Source organism: Delphinapterus leucas, chromosome X (genome assembly GCF_059928025.1).
Source record: "Delphinapterus leucas isolate spDelLeu-1000000601 "Yukka" chromosome X, BTC_Dleu_Yukka2, whole genome shotgun sequence".
NCBI lineage: Eukaryota > Metazoa > Chordata > Mammalia > Artiodactyla > Monodontidae > Delphinapterus > Delphinapterus leucas.
This window is the reverse complement of record NC_143150.1, coordinates 41,451,844-41,473,617: the sequence shown is the minus strand read 5'-3', so window position 1 is coordinate 41,473,617 and position 21,774 is coordinate 41,451,844. Positions and strand designations below refer to the sequence as shown.

Sequence of the window (21,774 nt, the reverse complement as noted above, 5' to 3'; positions counted from 1 at the left end):
GGATTGGTAAAGAGAGGATTTCCCTGAGATCTGGCCTTGACTAGTGTCTATTCTGGGTTATCTGAATGCATTTCTCTTTTCAAAACATTCAATTTCCAGATTGGGGGATAAAAACTCAAAGACATTAATAGCAAGGTAGATATTGAAATTAAAAGAAAAAGAGGGCTGGATATTAAACACAGGCTAGAGGAAACATGCTTTTCTTTAAAGGGCAGTCACTATTCTTTTCTAGATTATTGCCATGCTTGCTGAAATGTGAACCTAAGGATATGAGAGCTTCAAGGTTTTCAAGTGAAGTTGAAAGTCTGGATATGCAATATTTTTATTTTAGAATATTAGTATCTACTTTTTGGGAAACATATATACCAACAAAAACCTTTTTTCTGGCCCATTGTATACCAGTTTGTACTCTCTGTTTTAGGTAGCATTTAAATTTTTTCACTGCGCTTTGCAAAAGGATGCAGTTCATCTTCCCTTACTCCATTTTCTTTAGGAGCTATCGACAATATGGTAGAAGTCCAGAAAAGAACAATAAGCCCTATGGTCCTGATCCAGCATATTAAATCAGACTGAGCTCTGGCTTGTATTGCAAAATTTCAGTTATTTCCTTTGGAGTTGAACCTTTCAGGCTTTATCACAACATAGCCTGGCATCAGTAGCCACAGGATTTCCACCTGGAATATGAGTATGGCTCGTTTTATGGAACAATAACTTCCTGATGATCTATAAGTCAAATATCAAAAATGCCATAAGTGATCATTATAGAGAAGAAATATTTCATGAATCCTTTCACAAAGTGAAAAGGCCTTTCGTAAAATGAAAACTCATGTCTAATATATGCAATTAACAGGGTCAGGCATTCTCAAAGCAAGATGTCTCTTAACTATGCATCTTCTACCTTCATTTACTAACCTGCTATGCCCTCACTGTCCAATGAACTATTTGCCAACAAGTACAGCTAACATTTTAGTAAGAAATTCATTTTTTTTTTTTTTGGTGAACCAAGACTCTGAACTTAATGCTAGGAAAATTCTGATAATTATGCCTTCTCTGTATATACTCCCTTTCCCACAAACAGAGACATATCAATGACTCTCTCTTTCTCTTCATTCCTAGTGCTACTGCCCCACCCTGAACCCCCAACCTGTATAGGAGACCCTCAGGTGGGATCTCCTAACCTGCTTCCCAACTTATGAGCAAGCTCAGAACAGTTCCAGTCTTCCTGCACTCCAGTCCCTTGACTTCAGCTATTATTTGTCCCATTCTATGCTGTCTGATCTTCATGTTCAAAGTGAAGAACTAGCTGGGTTCAAACTAAGAAGGTTAAAAAGAACTACACTTGTACTTTGGGTGCCTGGAAAAAGTTACAATCCCATAAATATTTGCTCTTCTGGCTATCTCTATCCTTGTGAAGCGTATACACGACACAGTCCAAATAAAATGACTTCCACCTTCTTAGTCAGGAAATGTCCCTAGAAGTATAGATCCTGCTGAGATGGAAAATGGCAGTTGAAAACAGAAGACAAAAGAAAAGCTAGGTGTCAACTGGGTGATGGCAATTCTGCCCTCTGATTATAGGATACATGTTTCCCTTTTAATGTGACTGCCTGTGCTGAATCAAAGAATACTGGTTGAGTCTCAGGGACTCGGTCCACAGTTTTCAATGTAAACAGCCATCACTAGGTAATATCTTTCAAAGATATTTTTATAAAATGGACCCAAAAACCACAAAGGTACTTTTCACACCACAGTTTTCTTCCATATATTTACTGCTGAAAAAGGTGTCTGCTACTTGGGAGCACAAATTGTTCCTGCTGCTGAAGTTTTCCATCTACCTAATAGCAACTCTACTCTGTAAATAACATAGAAATTGCTGGAAAAAAATCCCATTCAGTGACTTTGAAAACAGTTGAAAGCTGTTCTGACCAGAGAGTGAGACAGAGGGAGAGAGACAGAGACAGAGAGTTAACAAAATTACAACATTAAATGAACATTTTACAAGAGGAAAAACATGTTGAATCAAGTCAATCAATGACCTAAGATCAAAGAGAATTCAGTTTTCAGAGTAAACAAAAAAAAATCATATTGCCCTGTCAATTTCACACTGGCTAGAAAAACAAATACCGTATACTAATATATATATATATGGAATTTTTTTAAAAAATGGTTCTGAAGAACCTAGGGGCAGGACAGGAATAAAGACACAGACATAGAGAATGGACTTGAGGACAGGAGGAGGGGGAAGGGTAAGCTGGGACGAAGTGAGAGAGTGGCATGGACTTATATACACTACGAAATGTAAAACCGAAAGCTAGTGGGAAGGAGTCGCATAGCACAGGGAGATCAGGTAGGTGCTTTGTGACGACATAGAGGGGTAGGATAGGGAGAGTAGGAGGGAGATGCAAGAGGGAGGAGATATGGGGGTATATGTATATGTATGGCTGATTCACTTTGTTATAAAGCAGAAACTAACACACCATTGTAAAGCAATTATACTCCAATAAAGATGTTAAAAAAATATAAAGACACTTGATATTCTTTTTTTTTGAATAAAAAAAGAATGTATAATTGATAAAACAGTAAGAAAACAAGCAAAGGTTGTGATACTGCAGCCCCACAGAGGTCTCATAAGCAAGCCTGCCTTACCACCCACATAGAGACAGGCAGTGGTTCCTGGGGAGTCATTTTCTATAGGGAGGGCAGGAGGCAGAGCTAATATGAGGTAGGATTATTTTTACCTGAAATTTTGTGGCTTAATTTTCCAAATGACCACCTCTTGCAGTAGGCATGACAGAGATAGATTCCAATTTCCTATCCCTACTCATTATGTGGCCCCTCATAATGCTCCTTATTAATATATTTTGTCTCTCACAACAGCTTCACTCCCTTCTTTTTTCTATCCTTCTCCCCCTCTCCTTACTGAAAAAGAATACATTTATATTTCTTACATTTCTACTCAGCGACTCTCCTCATTGGCCATGCTGTCTCTGGCCACTACCATCTTCTCTATTACTCCACCTCCTTTAAAATACCAAACTCTCTATCTCCCTACAAAACCTAAAACTTTTCATATGCTGGACTCCAAGGAGCCCCTCGTTCCTTCTTGATATAGCTGCAGAATTCTTCAATACCCTCCAATAAACTGTCTGAGATCTGCTCGGTCCTATCATTCTGCCTGGCAATTGTAGTTTAGCTTCTTTCCTTGGAATTGAAAGGGCAGAAGAATCCAAAATTCACCGCAGGTCACATGTTCTTGAAAAGCATTACCAACAGTTCTATGGAGGAAGAGGGAGAAGGAATTTCATCGTCACTTTCCAGAGGAGCTTACAAAACTGTGGTGTAATAAAAAGAACTTTAAATATGAAGTTAGAATATCTGGGCTCAAGTCCCATCTTGGCCACTTCTTAGGTGTATGACCTTGGGTAAGTGAATTAAACTACTGAGTCTTAGATTCTTCAGTGATGAATTTGGACCAACAATTCTTGCCCTAAAGGATTACTTAGAGAATAGATAGTAGACTGGTAGAAAATTTTATCTATAATATACATTACTTGTAGTATATATTATATATGTTCATCTTTTTTCTTAATCTTATTGTTATACTGAGCCTAATTCATCTTGAGCAATAAGCCTATATAGAGACAAGGGACAATCCCAGGGAAAGGCTCATGATTTTACTGTCAAGAGACCTTCAAGAATGGCAGTCTGTCATTGTCATCAATTTGATTTTGGCAGTACCCCAGAATTGATCCATCCAGGGAGGCTGATTGATACCAAGCAAACTCATAAGCAACTGATGTACAAACTAAAATGCCACTCCCTTTTTCAGTTTGTAGTTACATGGTAAGCTGAATTAATAATAAAAGAATCACTTGGTAATTATGGAATTAGATTAAGGGGAGCTTAGCTAATTTTTAAGATAGTTTTATCTGTATTATGTTGAGACCAGTGAATTTCCCTGTCACACAGTGGAAAATATCTCTGGTCTAGTGTCTTCCAGATTCAGCATTTCTCCTCTGGACATTGCTGAATTCATATTCTAAATTCTTCTCTGACTTCCCCTTTCTCTAAATTCCATGATGCTATCCCCTCTTTTGATGATACACCCTAGATTTTGTTAATATCACTAATTAAGCTACATGTAAGTCACTATTTCCTGGGCCTAGGATATACTATGTCTCCTTCCATTATGTGTTGATTTAATTGTTCCAACTCTCAGAGTTCTAGGGGTGCCCCACTGGAAAAGCCTAAGGCTGCTATCAGGTAGCCTGGTGTTGGCTGAATAGGCCAAGTGATTAGCCTAGATTTCTCATTCTCTTTTAGCCCCATTGGGCATATTATATCACATACAAATTATAGTCATTTATTCAGATAAGTAGGGGAAATGGATAAGCTAATTTCCCCTGCCTACCTTCTATTGGATTATGTTCTACTGTGGTTAAATGAAACAGTTAAATCCTGTAGGCTCATTGGATTTTATTTGATTCTGAGAATAATTTTATGATGCTGTTCTCCTGTAGAAGAATAGGGCCTGTGGCCTAAGAAGTATTAGATTGTAATCTTGCTAAGCCAAAAGATAATTTAACAGAAACAACAAAATATTGGACCTGAACCCAGTAAAAGGCAGCTCTAATAGTTTCCTGAAGTACAGTTAAAGCAAAAGTATACATGTAAGGTCTAGATGTGTTCAAAACAAAGTGGGAGAGACTATTCTTTTTCAGATAGACATCACTTTCAACAGTAAAATTTTTCAAATATTTAGAAGAGAGTTAATTTAACAAGAAATTGATTTACACAAATGTATCAAGAACGCATCTACTTACTGCATTAAGCAAGAATCTTCTGTAAAGAAAAACAGAATGGGTTGTACATCTTAGAGACTAGAAATATGGGAAGTTCCTCAGTGTTGCTGATTTAATTACCTTTTCCTGTTTATTTTATTTGTTCCAGATTTAATCTACAAAATTGAACTTGCAGGAGGCCTGGGAGCAATCTTTCTCCTCCTTGTACTGCTCGTGGTCATCTACAAATGCTACAATATTGAATTGATGCTCTTCTACCGACAGCACTTTGGAGGTGATGAAACTGCAGATGGTAAGCTATCTCTTATTGTTCAAATTCAATTAAAAGGCATGAATTTGTGATTATGTAAGAGAATATCCCTATTTTTAGGAGATATATGATGAAAAATTTAGAGTTAAAAGGCTATGACTAATGCAACTTACCCTCAAATAGTTCAGAAAAAAATGGTATTAATCTATCAAGAAAGACAGCAAAGGGGAGAAAATATTAACAGATGAACCTGGGTAAAGAATATATGGGTGTTCTTTAAAATAGTTTTATTTCTTGAAATTTATTTCCAAAATAATAGTTTAACAAGGAGATATTAGTTGGTCAGGAGATCAAACAATTGTCGTCAAAGCCCTTTCCCTTATTAAGAAAGAAATTAAGAATCAATTTCATTTTATTCTTCCAGAAAATTCAAATTTAGGCACAGATCATATTTAGCTCTTCCTGGCATTGAAATAAACAAATTATTCAAAAAACATATTAAAAGCTATGGAGATACTCATTTTAAAGCTCATAGTACATCTGGACTGATATATTTTGGATGACTGTAGCACAATTCTCAAAGGTGACCTCAATGGAAAAAAATTCAGAATGTGGCTTATAATTTTCTTCTGTTTGCCATTTATGGCCCTTGAAAATCTTATATATGAAATATCAACAAAACCTTGTATTGAGCCTTGTTTCTTTGAACATTCAAAAATGATTTAATTTTTCAAGAGAACAAATTATCATATTTCCAATCAATACCAATAAGAAATCATGACATATCACTCCTTATGCATACAGTCCTCACCCACAAACTACTATAAGCCTTGGAAACGTGTATGGAACGCCTTAGGTAAGCCAAGATAAAAAAGAAGTTCAATTGTAAGTCATTACTTTAAAAAGCCAGATTTAAATTTTAGTTTTCATTCTATTGGAATAATGAAAGTTAGAGCTTTTGTTTGTTTTGAGATCCTCAAAGGAGAGCAGTTTATGATTTTGTTTTATTTTTATAGTGATAGGAGAAAGGCAGAGTGGTGAATGTAACATCAAAATTTTTGAAAAATCTTTGATTTTGGTCTTATTGTTACTATTATATGAACAATGATATGAGTGTGTTTTAATTGACTTTTATGTTTTCACAGTAAATTTGAGAAATGCTGTTTGGTGAATACATATGCATGCTCATTATCAAAGCAGTGTATTTACCTAATGATTATAGCAGCCTATTTAAAAGTACCAAAGACCCTTATTTAGATATATCTTCAATATGAGAAATTAGGGCCTGTTCTGATGATAATTACATGCTCCAACAGTATGTATGAAAATGTAGTCAATTACCTTCAGTTTCTGTATACAATAATTAATATTGAAAGATCTGACTTCTTAACCTGCACACATAAAATAATGAGATGAAATATGCTATTGAGAAAAATTTCACTGGTTCTCAAGCGCCAACAAATGGCTAAAGTATCTAACTGGGAATGTTAAAGATGCATTGTCTATATGAAAGTACATGAAAGGGAGTCTGCTCTGATTCATTTGCTTTAGGTCATGATTACAAGCAATTTGTTAATACTTTCTGCAAGAGGTGATATAGTTTATGAAGTTAATCTGAATAATTACTTTCATCACCCATATCCAATAATCCAGACTAACTGATCAGTTGTAGTACATATTTGTAAGATTAAATTCATGCTAATATCATAGGACATTTTGCATCTATATCTCCAATGTGGCCCATGTGGCCAAAGATGACAAGTAATCTAGAGCATTTTGGTTAGAGAATTGTGTGTATTGGTTCCAAACCAATTATCTTAGGGAAAAATTCAATTGGGGGGGAACTTCAAGGATTTTCAGCAGGAAGGAAAATTAAAATAGTTTATATTCCTACATGGAAACTTGGACTTTAAACACACAATATCTGTACTAGCTGAATAGAATACTAAAAAGTCAGCAGATATGTAGTGAGGATGAATAAATGAATATTAAAGCCCTTCTAGAGATATCCAGTTTCATGATGCCAAATGTCAGCTGGATAGCCTACTGAATTTTCATTTCTTCATTTAAATATTTTGACATCTCATAGACACACCATAGTTTTACCCATGTACTTTTTGTTCATGTTTTCTCTTGGATTCATATCTATGGTAGCATTTCCTGAAAGTTCTTATAAAAATGCCATATTTTTTATAAAATAAAATCTATCAAACTGACTTCTTAAACATTTTTGATATAATTCATTTCATTTCATCAATGATTGCTTCATTTATTTGATCTTTGAATTATGCAGTCATTAAATATTTATTAAGTGTCTACTGTGTGCCAAGCACTATGAATGATGTATATACTTACATATATTCTTCACCTGGATTAACCCTACACACACACACACACACACACACACACACACACACACACTGGTAGTATAGTAGGCATTGGAGACACAATAATCAACAAAGTTACACAGTCTTTGCACTTTAGAAGCTAAGGATTTAGCACTGTGTTTAGCAGAGCCCCAGAAGAACTACATTGTAAACAGGAATGGCTTCCTAATGGTGAACAGGATTAAAATGAGATTTTAAAATGGAAAGGACAGTGTGACAACAGGAAAATTCTTCCACAGAGAGTTTGGTTCCCTTTGTCATAACTTCTCTCTTCATTGGTAACAGCATACCTATGGTGACCACTGTGCAAGCCTTCTTCCTTATAATGTTTTGTCTCCATCATGCTGTTTTCTGGTTCCTCAGTTGAACTTAGTCAGCATGATTTAACACAGAGGAATGCTCATTAGCCTCACCTAGCAAAGTGGTGTTGCTGAATTGCCATTCGGTTTTAAAACAATATTCAGGACTTGCTGTTAACCTTTATTTGCATCATATTGTTGATATTGCTCTATCCATCTTGCTCCTCTTTGTGAGCAACAGCTGTGGCTATTCATGAGGTTTTCTTGGCTGTCTACATAAAGCTGAAGTGCATTTTTAAAACTGTTGCATCTGCATCACTGCTTGCTCACTAGCTGGCATCCTAGACCTTCTGGGACATCTGACATGGTGGCTAGAGAGCTCTCTTCCTGCTCTGGCCAGCTACCATAAGCTCTTCACCTTTAGTTCACCTTAAAGGGACATGACTGAAAACAGAAGCAACCATTTTCCAAAGAATGATATGTTTCTAGAATGTTATGTACAATTTGTTATCCAGATGTGTTGGGTGTTAACACATAGCAAAGACATCCATTTTCTTTCTCAAAACTTGACTTGGGATATGCAAATATAGCAATATTTTCTGGAAAAAAAGTCTTTGTAGCATCACCTATATTAGAATATAGGTGAAGCAAGTAAGGATAGGACCAGGGATATGTGAGATTAGGCGTGGTTGGAGGGCAAATAGTCATAGTCAGGACAAGCAATATGGCAGGAGTCTAGAAGTTCTGGCCAGATGGGTGAAAGAGTCAGGTAGTCATTGCAGATGGCTAGCTCATAATAGATGCTCAACAAATCACTGTTGAATGAATTAATAAGTGGTTGCATTTCAGGAGGTTTGTAACATAGAGTTATCAAAGTCAGAGGAAACTAGGGTCTAGTCTAACATTATGGAGTTTGAGGCAGCAACACCATCCATCAAGAACAATGAAATACAGTCTGCTCATAGAAATAGATCTGTTTGTCCTTTGGCCTATTTTATTCTTCCAGCTGTGTATCATCGGCAGCTCTCAGTCCCAGGTGAGTAATTATAGCTGGAGAAAGTCAAGGGCCTGCAGGTGCATCCTGAGCTTGATTGGAACAGGGGCAGAGGTGCTAGGATTACCAGGAGGTTCTTACATTAGCATTGCTTATGAACGTTCTCACTTCCAAGTGGCGTTTTATGCATAACAGCAGAATGTGCCCCATTTGTAAGCCAAGTGATCTCAACTATCAGGGCAGTCCTTCATGTGCATCTGCTTCTAGGCAATCAAGTACCCAACCAAGGTTCACAGCAGTCTTTTCCAGATAGAGGACAGGCTAAAGAGAAGCCTCCTGGCTTCAGGCACCATCTTAATATAAATAAGCAGAGTCCCGTTCATGTGAGGGTAGTGAAGCCTGGAATCTTACTAGACTTAGAACAATATAATCCTGCCTCAGTTATCACTAGATAGTCAGGGGGTGCTGTGTACTCCTACCATAGGGTATTTATATCTCTTTATATGCCTATCACATATTCCTCTTTCAGCAGGTAGAACCAAATTTTAGTGGTATAGGGAAGTGACTGGCTGCTTCATCTTGTAAATTAACTTTTGTTCAAGTTTTAGCTATATTCTAATCAGGTCTGTTTTAATGGAAAATATTTCTGTGTTTTAGAAACAAATCCTGAAATGTTTGTTGGTCTTTTAAAATTATTATTTGCAAGTAACTAGATTTAAAAAATACTAATAGTTCCATATGAGTCTAGGTTCATTACATTAACTTTTAAATTTTTTTCTATAAATAAGGGAATTTTGAAAACCACTATAACTTTTCCAATGTGTTCCTTCTAAAACCAGCGGGGACTAATACTTTGAGAAAAAACTGCATATATATATATATATATATATATATATATATATATATATATGTAGAGAGAGAGAGAGAGAGAGAGAGAGAGAGAGAGAATTTTCTCTTTGGGGAGACTGGCTCTGAGCCAATATAGCAAAGGAAGAAAAAATACATTCTCAAAGCACAGTTAACCCTCTGACTAAATGTGTGAAGGGAAAACCTAATTTGGCAATATTGGAAGGATGTATATTCTGAAACAAAGGGTTCTTTTGGTAGCTTGTGTCAAATTAGTTGGCCATGGATTGAACAAGAATAACAGGCAATGCACTTGTATAAAACCCAGCTGCTGTCTCTAATATTTGGTAATGAACTGCATTTTGTATATGAGGATGACGACACTAACCAACTGGAAGTATGGCATGTGCTACAAGTAGTGTCTCCAGGAGTGAGGCTGGATTATTTCGATCTTCCACACTCTAGGGCCCAGCCCCTCTTGGATCTCTTACACATATTTGTGCAAACAAGGTATAGTCTGTGACCGAGTAACAGAGCCAAGCCAACTGGCACAGAAAGAGTTCAAATCCATGAGTCTATTTAGTCCTGCATTCAAACACACTGAGCTGATCATTCACACCAAAAGTCACAAATAATAGTTCTCTTTTATTCTGTCCTGACTATATGTTGCCCACTGCATAACAGTTTCAGTTCATATCCTACGACTATAACTAAGTTATGTTGAAATGTACTAGACTTCTTATAGCATTGCATATAACTTATTTTTTCCAGTTATTAATGACAGTCACTAATTATAGTGCATATTCCAGCCTGTTAATGATTATAGACATTTAGTACTTAAAGAGAACCTAATGATACATACAACCCTTTTGTTTTTCTTTGTTTCTAAGACAACAAGGAATATGATGCCTATCTCTCTTACACAAAAGTGGACCAAGATACTTTGGAATGTGACAACCCTGAAGAAGAGCAGTTTGCTCTTGAAATACTGCCAGATGTGCTAGAAAAACACTATGGATATAAACTCTTCATCCCAGAAAGGGACCTAATTCCAAGTGGAAGTAAGTACTTTCAATTTTTGTATTTTAAAAGTTTGGCTTCACTTAAGTTATGTGGAGGCTTCAAATGTCAGAGCCAAGTATTTAGATAGTTTTTCTTACAGGAGATTTTATTAAATTCAAAATTTTCCCCAATACCTGTGCTCTGACTTTCTAGCATCCAAATTTTTTTAAAGGCACTCTCATTTATATTTTAGGTATGGTTTTTAAATTGTGCTTTAATGGTATGCTTTATTATATTGCCTTAGTGTTCTGAGAAAATGATGATTGTTAAAAAAAATGTGTATAAGTCAGATATTTTTTGCATTTCAGACTTTTTGCATTTCAGATTTTTTGCATTTCAGATTTTCAATGCATTTCAGTTCCAAATCTGGTCTTCTGTCATTGTGCTTCTACTTATACCTACAATCATTGTCACTAATAACTCTGAATTTATGCTTTAATACTCATATCCAGATTTGCAGGAGAAAATCCACTTAAAAATGAAAGTGAGGCCATGGCGTATGGCACCTTCACTGTGTATTTAAATTCTTTTTAAGAAGTTCTAGACTATGTAGGCTTGAGTGCTACTTTTAAATTATGCTACATATTGAAAGCTATATATGAGCTTACAGAATAAATTCAGGTTCAAGTAAAAATATATACTTTTTTCCTGTTTCTGTTCAGAGTACTGTACACAGTAAAGTGTGAGGTAAATACAGAAAAGATATGGTCCCTGCCCTCGAAGAGCTTGAAATGCCATTGAGGGAACATAAAAGTGCTAGAATTCACTTGCATGTCTATATTAATATCCTTGAGAGGGGGAGATTAAGCTGTGACCACAAATCGGAATATGGTAATTTATACACATGGGCTAACAAAATTTAAAAGCTTATATATTTAGTACTTCACAGTATATAGAATATTCTCACATACATTATTTCTTTTCATCTTTACAATAACCCTATGTGGAGAAAGAGCAGGTAGTTATCTTCATCTTACAGATGAGGAAATAAGGCCTGAAAGAAGTCCAAGACCAGTCAGCTGGCAAATGGTAGAGATGGAATAAGAACCTATATCTGTTTGATTCCGGTTCTCACTCCTCTAGATCACGCTATTTATTCCTCAATAACTTTTATTCAGATTATCAGAAGTCTACCGTGGCCACTAAACTGACAGGAAACAAATTGAAACAACTGAGTTTTTGTTGTTCATCTCTTTTTTCAGTGTGCATACGTTTCTGTATATGTTTGGGTTTGCACATGAGTATGCACACTTACACATGCATAGAAAGAAACCAGACAATATTTTCTGGTATATTACTTTCTACAAATGTAATATTTCCCCAAATTTCTCCCCATGGTCCTCTCCTCGCTTCTTTCTGTAATTTCCTTTATTTTCATGACTTTAAATACCACTTCTACATTGATCGAGCCCCAAGGAACATGCAGATACCTCAGAGTCATTTTTGATTCTTTTGTATCTCTCTCCTAAATCCAGTACCCATTGCATCTTTTCCATTACCACTTCCACCATTCTAGTATAGGCCCTAATCACCTCATTCCTGAATGTTGATTACTCTCTGCCTTCCCTATTTTTCCTCTTACGCATCTAGTCCCACTAATATGTATACCTCCTTGATCATGTCTCTCCCCTATTCAACAACCTTAAATTCTTCACCATTTCTTATAGGATAAAATCCATTAACCCTTAGCTAAACACTGCTACAGTCTGGTGCAACACTTTTGTTCATGTTAGCCTCCTACACCTTTACAAATCCTATTTACACTCTCCATAACACTGCCTCTGTGAAAAGTCCATAATAATTTCTCTAGCCCTAGAGTATGTGGTGTATAATCACTTGTTTGACTATAAATTTTGTACTCCTTACTCCTGTGACATTTTGTATTATTTTCTTTTTTTAATGTAGTGTTCCAGCTATTTGTCTTATCTTCTCAATAAAACTATAAGCTCCATGAGGGCAAGTACTGTCTCATTCATCTTCATACACCTGTTACCATCTACCAAAATACCTGAACTCAGTAGATGCTTCATAGATGCTTGTTGATTTTGTTTTAATAGTATTGGTTTAAGACAAGAAGAAATAATAAGAATGAAATAAGTAAAAATGTTAATTTTTGCATGACAGTATCTGAAAGGCATTTTTTTTTAACAAAGTGAATGTGAAATCTAAACAAGGAGCTTTCTGCTGAAAGAAAAAAATGTAATTAATAGGAATAGTTTCAGTCCTAATGTGTATACTACTTTTATTTTTTCAGATATTAGAAAGAATATCTACAAGAGGTCAATCAATCATTAATGAAATATCAAAAATATCCCTTTACTATTTTTTGGTTTAATTCCTTAGATTCCTATGTACTTTTTGCATTTTTGCCAAGAGCATCTTGTTAACTATCAAAATTCTGCAACATCGATTTTTAGAGTGATAGTGTACTAAATTGTATTAAAGTAATATCATTACCAAAGTGGAATTTATACTCTATGTCAAGTCACCTTCAGTAGGATTCAATATGGATTCAATTTCTGCCTTATTGCATTACAAAATTGTTGGCACCACAATAGACAGTCTTTATCAACCCAAGTGACTTAAAAATGTCACCCTTCATGTCCGAACACATCAAATTTGATTATCTTTCTTCTGACCTGGAAAACAATGCTTCAACATTGTGCACATCAGAAAAGGAAATAGGGGCAACATGGAACACAGGCGAGTCACTTTACCTGAGACTCACTAGATGACACTTGCTTATTATATAAAGAAGCAGCTATTGTGCATGGGTGAGAGTGAGACCCAGAGAGCATGAGAGTGAGAGAGATGCATCCCCAAACTGTGTTCTCTTAGTTCTCTCAGATAGTCTATTTTGATGATGACAGGTCAATTGAATCAACCTGCTGTGTCAATTTAGCCAAACAGGTGGTAGACTATTTTACACCTCATTGAGTCAGCTAGTTGATTGGCTAAATTGATTGAAATTGATTAGTTGTTTTGGTGTATCACAGACAGGTCTGAATGTCCTCCTTGACCATGGAGTATGAGGCTTACACAAGCCATATTTCCTAGCACAAAACTACAAGATTTTAGTTGAGGACTATAACACGCTACATAAGAGATAATAGAAGGTTGTCACCTCATATACCCTGGCATTTAAAGGACTCAAAATAAAAATACCCAAGATGATGTTATTAGGGAGAAGAGAGATTTTTACAGTCCATAGAAGATCATTTTAGTGTTTTTGAGATTGTACAACAATTAGACTGAGCAGGGACTTGGATCCTGCGTACTCAGTGGTACACAGGAAGACTCCTTTTACAACTAAGCCATTTGGGACAACTATGCAGTTTTTAGATGCAACCACTGGAGGGTGTTTGATTTTAATCCTTCCTTCCTGAATGAGGAAATTCATGTTCTCTGAATTCCGATTTGCGAGTGTAACCTGCAAAGGTTCTTAAAAAGGCCCTTTGACCATTTTTCTTTTCCATCAACATTTCAGAGCTGGCTGAGCAGTCACCATGTCACGATTAACGAGTTTTTCCTTGGCATTTTTAGCACGCATTCAGGAAGTCGATGAAGTATATGAATAATATACTTGATTTACACATGAATGACAGAGTAGAACATTTTGGACTTGGTGTATGTGTGTTATTAAAGAAGCTTCTGTGGTCTGTAGTTGCAGCCATTGGTACAGATTTAACAGGCTATGCTATATAAATATAGACACATTCCTGCGGGGGGGGAAGTAGTTACAATATTATAAGCTATGTTTGTCCCTCACATCTCATTTAAAACATGTTGACCCAAGACTGCTCCTTCCTCTAAAAACTAGCAATGAGGCCTTTGAGAATTGTAAAAGCAGACTTCATAATATCATTCTTGACCTACAACAATAATTTTCTATGAATCAAACTAATGAAGTCTATGACATAAACCCATTCATGTTTAATGCCTTCACTTTTGATGTATCTTCAGTTTCATTTGTACCACTCTCGTGGTATTCCAACTCAACCTCATCAACACACAAATATTTCTAATGTATACAGTTTCAGAAGTACATGAATGGGTGTCCCCCACCCTTCTTCCTCCCCCTGACACCAATGCACGCATGACCGTGAGTTCACAGAAAGCTTCAATATAAAGATGTCACTCTCCAAGGTGAGGTACAGGTAACTGTACCCTTCTCGCATGCCCTACTAGAGAAGTGTCGTTTGACCATCATGGAACAGCACAGGTGGGAAGATTTGACACAAACATTTTTCCTAAATGCTAAAACTAAAAGTCTTCAGATCTGGACATTATTTTCCTGGCAGTGACCTACCTTTCCATTCTTGAGCCTGTGGCCAGGATCTTCCTTATGTTTTCTCAGGTTTGGTGCCTGAATGTGGCAAGAATTTCTACTTTCCAGTAAAAGTTTGGTCTGTCTCTTCCCAGGCTAGAAACATCTGTAGTAGAATAGCAAAAGCAACTTTGTTGCCAACAGGCATCTGAATGTCAGGAGTGACAGGCAACCAAAAGAAAGCCAGAGAGAAAACACCCTACTCAAACTGCCTAGAGACACAAACTTGAGAAGTAGAGATTTTCTCACCCATGCAGCTGCTGGGTTTTGTGGTGTAAAGTATTCTACACAGAGCACATTGTGTTCATAGGTCCTAGTGGATACTTTAGGAATGAACAGATGTGCTCTGAAGCTGACATGTGACCAACAGAAGCCAGCTGTGCAGTTGAGATCCTGAGATTGGGGACATTTTTGGATGAGTACCATTTAGGCTTTTGAGCCCATCTTATCTCAGTGTTTCTGCAGAGATTTAAAAGCATAAAAATATAAAAGTTAATCAACTGGTCAGATGGAGAGAATAGTACTCCAAGACTAAAAGTAGAAACAACCCAATCCTATAGCTTTTGTTTGCCCTTAAGAGAAAGCAAGCAAGGTGCTTAAAAGTGCATGTGCAATATTGATTAACAATTATAAATTGAGCTAGTTCTGGCTGAAGTTTTAGAAAAATCTATAGATGATTAAGTGCACATTAAAGAGAAAAAAATCTTTTCAAGTCTTTTAGCTCAGTTTCCTCTTCTAATCATAGGAAGACTATGGGGATCTCTGTGTGAGTTCTTCCTGCACTATTGCACCAGAGAAAGACACTAGTGAGTGAAAAATATTATCGTGCGTATGGCTGATCAGCCATGTCTATTGAAATTATATTTATGAATTTGGCCTCAAATATCAAATTGTCTTTCCATTTGTTTTCATGCTCAAATTTCTATTAGTTTCTCTCACTCAAGAATCCTAGGACTCTTTCAGTAATTTAAGGGAAAATTATAATGTCTGATTACATTCTTGCATGTGCTAGACCTTCCTCCCTATTCTAATCTTCAGTTCTTTAATGGCCATGTGATTGTGCTGACACTGAAATGACAAATGACTAGAGAATACATCTGGTGTCACATGATCCCTAGTCACTTATGAAGTGAGGCATGCAAGAAACATTTTTGTACATGGATCTGTAGCTACTCATTGCCAATAGTTCCTCTAATAGCTGGACATATTGGATACCATTCAAGGAAATTGTCCTTGGGGAGTAATAAATTCCTTTTCCAGGCAATCTGACGTCTGTGACCTAAAAAGTGTGAGGCAGGGGTGACATGCACAGGCATGGAAATTTAACACATTGTGTACAATTTACTCACATGGAATAAAATTAGATAAGCCCACCATCCCCTTCATGTTAGTCAAGAGAGAGGGAACTGTGTCCAATATGCCCAGCAAAATACTGCGGTCAATGGACTGAGGTTTCTTATCAAAGTCTGAGGTAAAGGAAGAATCCACTCTGTAGAATTTCAATCAGGAAATCTACTTTTTGGATAGCACAAAGAATAGACACCTTAAAAAAAGAGTAGAAGACCAGGATAAAATTGTCTTAAGTACCAAAGGAACCACAGAAAAGACTATATAAGGAGCAAGTTGTCTTGTTCCATATTTATCAAGATTGCACTGATTAGAATTAGTTATATCTACAAATTTTTAGGGCATGAGTTTAAGGGGGAAAAGAGGAGGGGAAGAACATTTTGCAGACTCTCTTTGTTTGCTACTCTCCACATTTTCTTTCTTTTAGTATTCTCTGAATGTGTTCTATTACTTACCTCTATTCTCAGTGAAGAGGTAAAGAGGGAAGAGAAAGAATTTAGAGATGTGGACAACATTCCAGAGTAAATTCTGCCCACCGTCATGCTTCCCTGTTCATCCACTGGTGAAATGCTATAGCAAAAGTAAAGGATTCATTACCAGAAATACAGCCTCCAAACTCAAAACTGTAAATAAATTGTGGTTCCCTGCACTTGCAAGGACTCAACAAATCCATGTTAATGTTGATCAACTTTTTAATCAGAATCAGTTAGAACACTTACACTAGTCAATAGAAAACAAAACTCCTGCCAAAAAATTTAGCCCAGTGAACTATGAATTATCAAGCCAAGGACTTAGAGGAGGGGCCAGGGAAGGTTTTTATAGGGCAAGTAATATCACACACTGTTTAGAAAGCCCCCTACTCCCCTCACACACACCTGGCTAAATAAAAAATTTTGTACCCTCAATATCTGTGGCAGACAACACAGATTCTTACATCTGCCATATACAGAAGCAAGACCCAAAAGCTTTAGCAACGTTGGCCAAGACAAAGAGTGAAGTTGTCAACCTGTATCTCTTTCAATAGGTTAGTATTAAGTATCATTATTTTACATGCAGGTAGTATTTTCAGTAAGACTACATTATAAAGTACCTCACTGTATGCCTCTATTTATATCAGAGGTCTAATAATTTTTTACCAAATATTTAGTGCTGAGTAATACACTTTTTTTGATACATGTGAAACCTGTATTATTTTTGCTGGTTTTTCCTCACCAGTCATAGGAGTGGATCAATCACTGTCAGAAATTATCTTGATTTTAAGTATTGACATATTAACCCATAGGTTTAATAAATATCACCATTTATAGCTATCAATTAACTAATATTCACTAAAATTGGTGGGGTATTATTCAGTTTTGATGCATCCTATCTCACCCTAATGATTTGTCTGTTTAACTGATATTGGTTGTACATAGCTGTGAATATAAGCCTACCAAGATTCTATTATTTGAACCTGGCAAAGTAATAAATTATGCTTTTGTTTACAGACTAAGCATTTGTCTTTTAATTTTTAATATGCTATCTGCCCCTAATAATGATCCTGGCATAAGTGGAAGTGTCAACACAAAGATAATTTATAAGTAGCTAATTGATTAGTTTGATAAATCATATGGTTAGTAGGCAGTAGCAAGACCACATAGAAATTCATGAATGAGAGTGTTTTCCCCTTGTCCTTCTGCCTACATCTGCAGTAGGTTCAAAGCCTGACATTTAAGAGTACTGAGTTCTTTTGGGAAAGAATATACACCCCATTAGAAGCAATTTCTTGGGGCTGCCATTATATTCTTTCTGCTTCTATTTTGTCCTTTTATTTCTTCCTTCAGTTTACATTTTGCTTTGTTAATGTGTCCTGTTTTCAAGTCACTTTTGTAGACTGAATTCTATTTTTCTAAATACACTGGAATTTTGGTTTATACAACTGTCCGGGTTTTTTTGTTTGCTTTTTACAAAATTGTGAAGATCACAAATAGGTTAAGTGTAATAGCTTTGTTTCATGGCTGATAATCTAGTGTGGTTTCATAGCCTTGTTTAGAGAAACAGAATGCTATCAGACACAACCCTCTTTAGTTTTTTCTGTCATCGTAAGTTACTTCAAACTAAAATCTGCAAAGAAATAATGACCTTTCATTTAAGGGATACTTTATATTTTTATGTGGAAAAAAAGAGACTTTTAAGGGATTCCTGCTACTCAGTTGCTAAATTTGCCTGAACAAGTCAGGGCAAGATTTAGCGAGTATTCTTATGTGCTGTGGATTTAGGGATTTTTTTTTTTGAAAAACGTTTCTTTATTATCTCTTCGTGGTAAGAAACCTTTTAAAACGGTTTCTGAAGTTTTCTAACATGTCTCCCACAAAACCACAGCCCTACCATGACAAACACCACTGCCTGTCATGGACTACACTAGCTATGGACCAGCAATGCCTTAACTTGATGACTGTTTCTGCTTAGTTTATTTGGAACTTTTCCAAACCTAAACATCCTGATTGGTCTCTAATTCAGGGGTGGCAACCTTTCTCTGTAAAGGTCCAGAGAATAAATATTTTAGGCTTTGTAGGTTATATATGGTCTCTGTTGCATCATATTCTTTATTTCTTTTACAACCCTTTAAAAATGTTTTAAAAAATCATTCTTAGCTCACAGGCCATACAAAAACAGGACATGGTCCTAATGGATCAGGCTCCAATTCACAGTCATTGGATACAGACATGCAACCCCAGGGTAATGGGAAAATTATTTTGGGCACTTGCTGTGTAGGAGCCAGCAACGACTGCCTGGCTAAAGATTAGCAAGTAAAAAATATTAACTCTACCTGTTGGGTCCCTTGCTAATTTATTTATACTTTTCATGATATCTAGGTCCTTGTTTTTTCCCAAAGATAAAGAGACAGAAAGAAAAGATTTAGGAAGGGAGGGAGAAAGGGGGCAAAGGGAGAGAGGCAAAAGAGGAAGGGAGAGTAAGACAGGGGAAGGGAGAAAAAAGTGAGAAAGAAAGCAAAGAGGGAGGTAAAAGGACAAGAGAGACAGCACAGGAAAAGAAAAAAAAAAAGAAATGGAGAAAGAAAGAGGAGCAAAGGGGGTGAGAATAAGAAAAAAAAAACATAGACAAACAGAGAGAACAAGCCAGAATATGGAAGCTAGGGCACAGTCTCTCCTTCTTTTCCTGAGAGCCAGGCAGCTCTTAGCGGCACCTCCCCAGCTGCTTTCAAACATTGAGGTTGCTGCCCAGCCACTGATCACCATCCCAAGAAGTGAAATGTGGGCTTCACATCTGAAAACTTCCACTTGGTTTTTCACCAAGTGAAATGGAACACGAAATTCAGGGCCCAAGAAAATGGCTCATGTTTTCTTTGGGACACTTGGGCTGTGTCTACCCAGGGAAAATTTAGATGTACTGACTGACTGACTCCAGTGCATATGATTAATGTATATATAGGGCAAACCAGGATAATTCAGACCTTTTTTTCTTCCAGAGCAGGTTTTCAGCCGGAATTATCTGGATGGTTGCCTCAACTCTCCACTAGTCTTTGCCAGGATAAGCACAGCCAGTGTAGTATGCAGGAGACAGGGACCACTCCCTCTTTCCAAGGTTCCCTTCAACACCCACACCCTGTGCAGCTGAGTGTAGTGGGATCCGTCCTGACAGGCATTCCTTCTGGGGGCAAGTGAAAATTCTGTTTAATGAATCTCTAAGAGGCCCCCCAAACCCTAAATTTTGCATTCTGCTTAGCTGTCAAATGGCAAAGTATAATAGAATGGTGAAGGGGGAGAACAATATTAATGCGGAAAAATGTTGTACCCTGTTCCCTTCCCCAATCGAGAAAGAGGATAATAAAGCCAAAGCCTATGACTTCCCAGTCAAATTCATTAGTGTGTATGTATATAGTTTCTCTTATGACTGAACACTTGAGTTGTAATTTTCTTGAAATGGATAGAGATATGTATAGCTATACCTTTTGTTTTTAAAAGTATATTTTAAAAATAAACTACATCCCAACACATAGAAACAGTGTTGTTCATAGAGGTATAGTTTCTGTGACAAATGTGCTCCTGCCAAGGTTTGTACAGATCAATTTTTAAAAATTAAATGTAAAGCTACAATTAATGAGGGAAGAATGCTACTTGGAATAATTCCTCAGTAAATCATTTGGTAAGGAATTCTTCTGTAAAAATAACAATTAACTCATACATAACCTGGTAAAACTGTGTTTTCATGGACTCCTGCGCTTATACCATGTATAGGTTTGGGGTTTGGTTTTGTTTCGTTTTGTTTGGAGGAAAGGTGAAAAGAATAATGGGAAAGATGCATGATAGTTTATTTTACTGTATCTTACAGATCCAACTTCTAATGATGAAGCTTCCCACATAACTTCTTTCTTTTTGGGAGCAGAAAGAAAGGAAGAAAATGAAGAGTCAGAGCTGTTGATACATTGGGATAATATTTTTCCACTCTATTGAAACTTTCTACCTTTCCTTCCATTCTGTTTCACCAGTTCTCTAAATGACAATTACAGAGTGATAACTTCCCCATTGCTACTTGTGTGGTATTTTTGTTTGTTTTTTTGTTTTCATTTTTATTTTTTGCAGATTTCAATGCTGATTTTTTTTCCTTGAAAACGTGATCTCTAAAAGAAAATGCATAAAATTCTTAATGGGTTCCCTCCCCACTTAGAAGTTGCCTTATTCCCTCAGATACAGTCTCTGTAACTACTGCATGAGAAAGTCCTGAAATGTATTAAGTAAAAACCAAAACAGCAGTAACAACAAATTGTTAAATGGGCAATTCTCTGTGTATCTCTCAAAAAGTTTTTTGTTTATCTGTAGGGTGTATAGAAAATTTGCTCTTTTTCACTTGTGAAAGTGTTCTTGCTGCCAAATGGTAGAAATAAAACGCTGGAAAAGAGAGATCATCTGTAAAATATGCATCTGTAAAATAAGTTTCTCTTTTCAAAAGGCTTGTACTGGGCTGTTTGGTGGCCCCTCACTGTGTACTGGACGTGACTCCTTGAAAGCAGTCTGTAACCTTGGGCAGATTTGCAGTGACAAATGTTGCTATGCTTCTGTAAGCACTGCTTCTGCTAGAGGGCACTGTACATTAGACAAGGCCTTGTGCTCTGCTTAGTAAAGACAGCTCTCTGTTGCAGCACCTGTGTCCAAGTCTCCATTTGTTAACACATGTGTGTGTTTCCCTTTTTGGCGGATAAGACTTTGGGAAGCACGGTTGCAAAAGGATTATTCCATGGGATAAACAAATCTAGAGTTCGTTGAGTGTTTTTCTACTAGGAAAAGGACATAACTTGTTCACCTCACTTTCAGAATTGTTCCACAAAGTAGAGCAAAGACTTCTCAGTTGATAGACTCCTCCCCCTTTACTCTTCTTTCCACACCATCCCCCACCTCTGACTCCACCCCTCACTCCTCCTCTGAACAAAGAGCAGCTGGTTCAAATTAAACTCATGGGCAC

The 21,774-nt window shown here is 36.6% G+C and overlaps 1 protein-coding gene across 1 annotated transcript in view; it reads left to right on the top strand.

The window, feature by feature from the left end:
- The window catches only part of IL1RAPL2 (interleukin 1 receptor accessory protein like 2), a 541,021-nt gene that overhangs the window by 517,866 nt on the left and 1,381 nt on the right, over positions 1 to 21,774 (top strand). The window contains exons 10-11 of the mRNA XM_089904905.1: positions 4,951 to 5,094; positions 10,469 to 10,639. Of these exons, the coding sequence (XP_089761031.1) occupies positions 4,951 to 5,094; positions 10,469 to 10,639 (315 nt within the window). The remainder of the gene's footprint in view (positions 1 to 4,950; positions 5,095 to 10,468; positions 10,640 to 21,774) is intronic.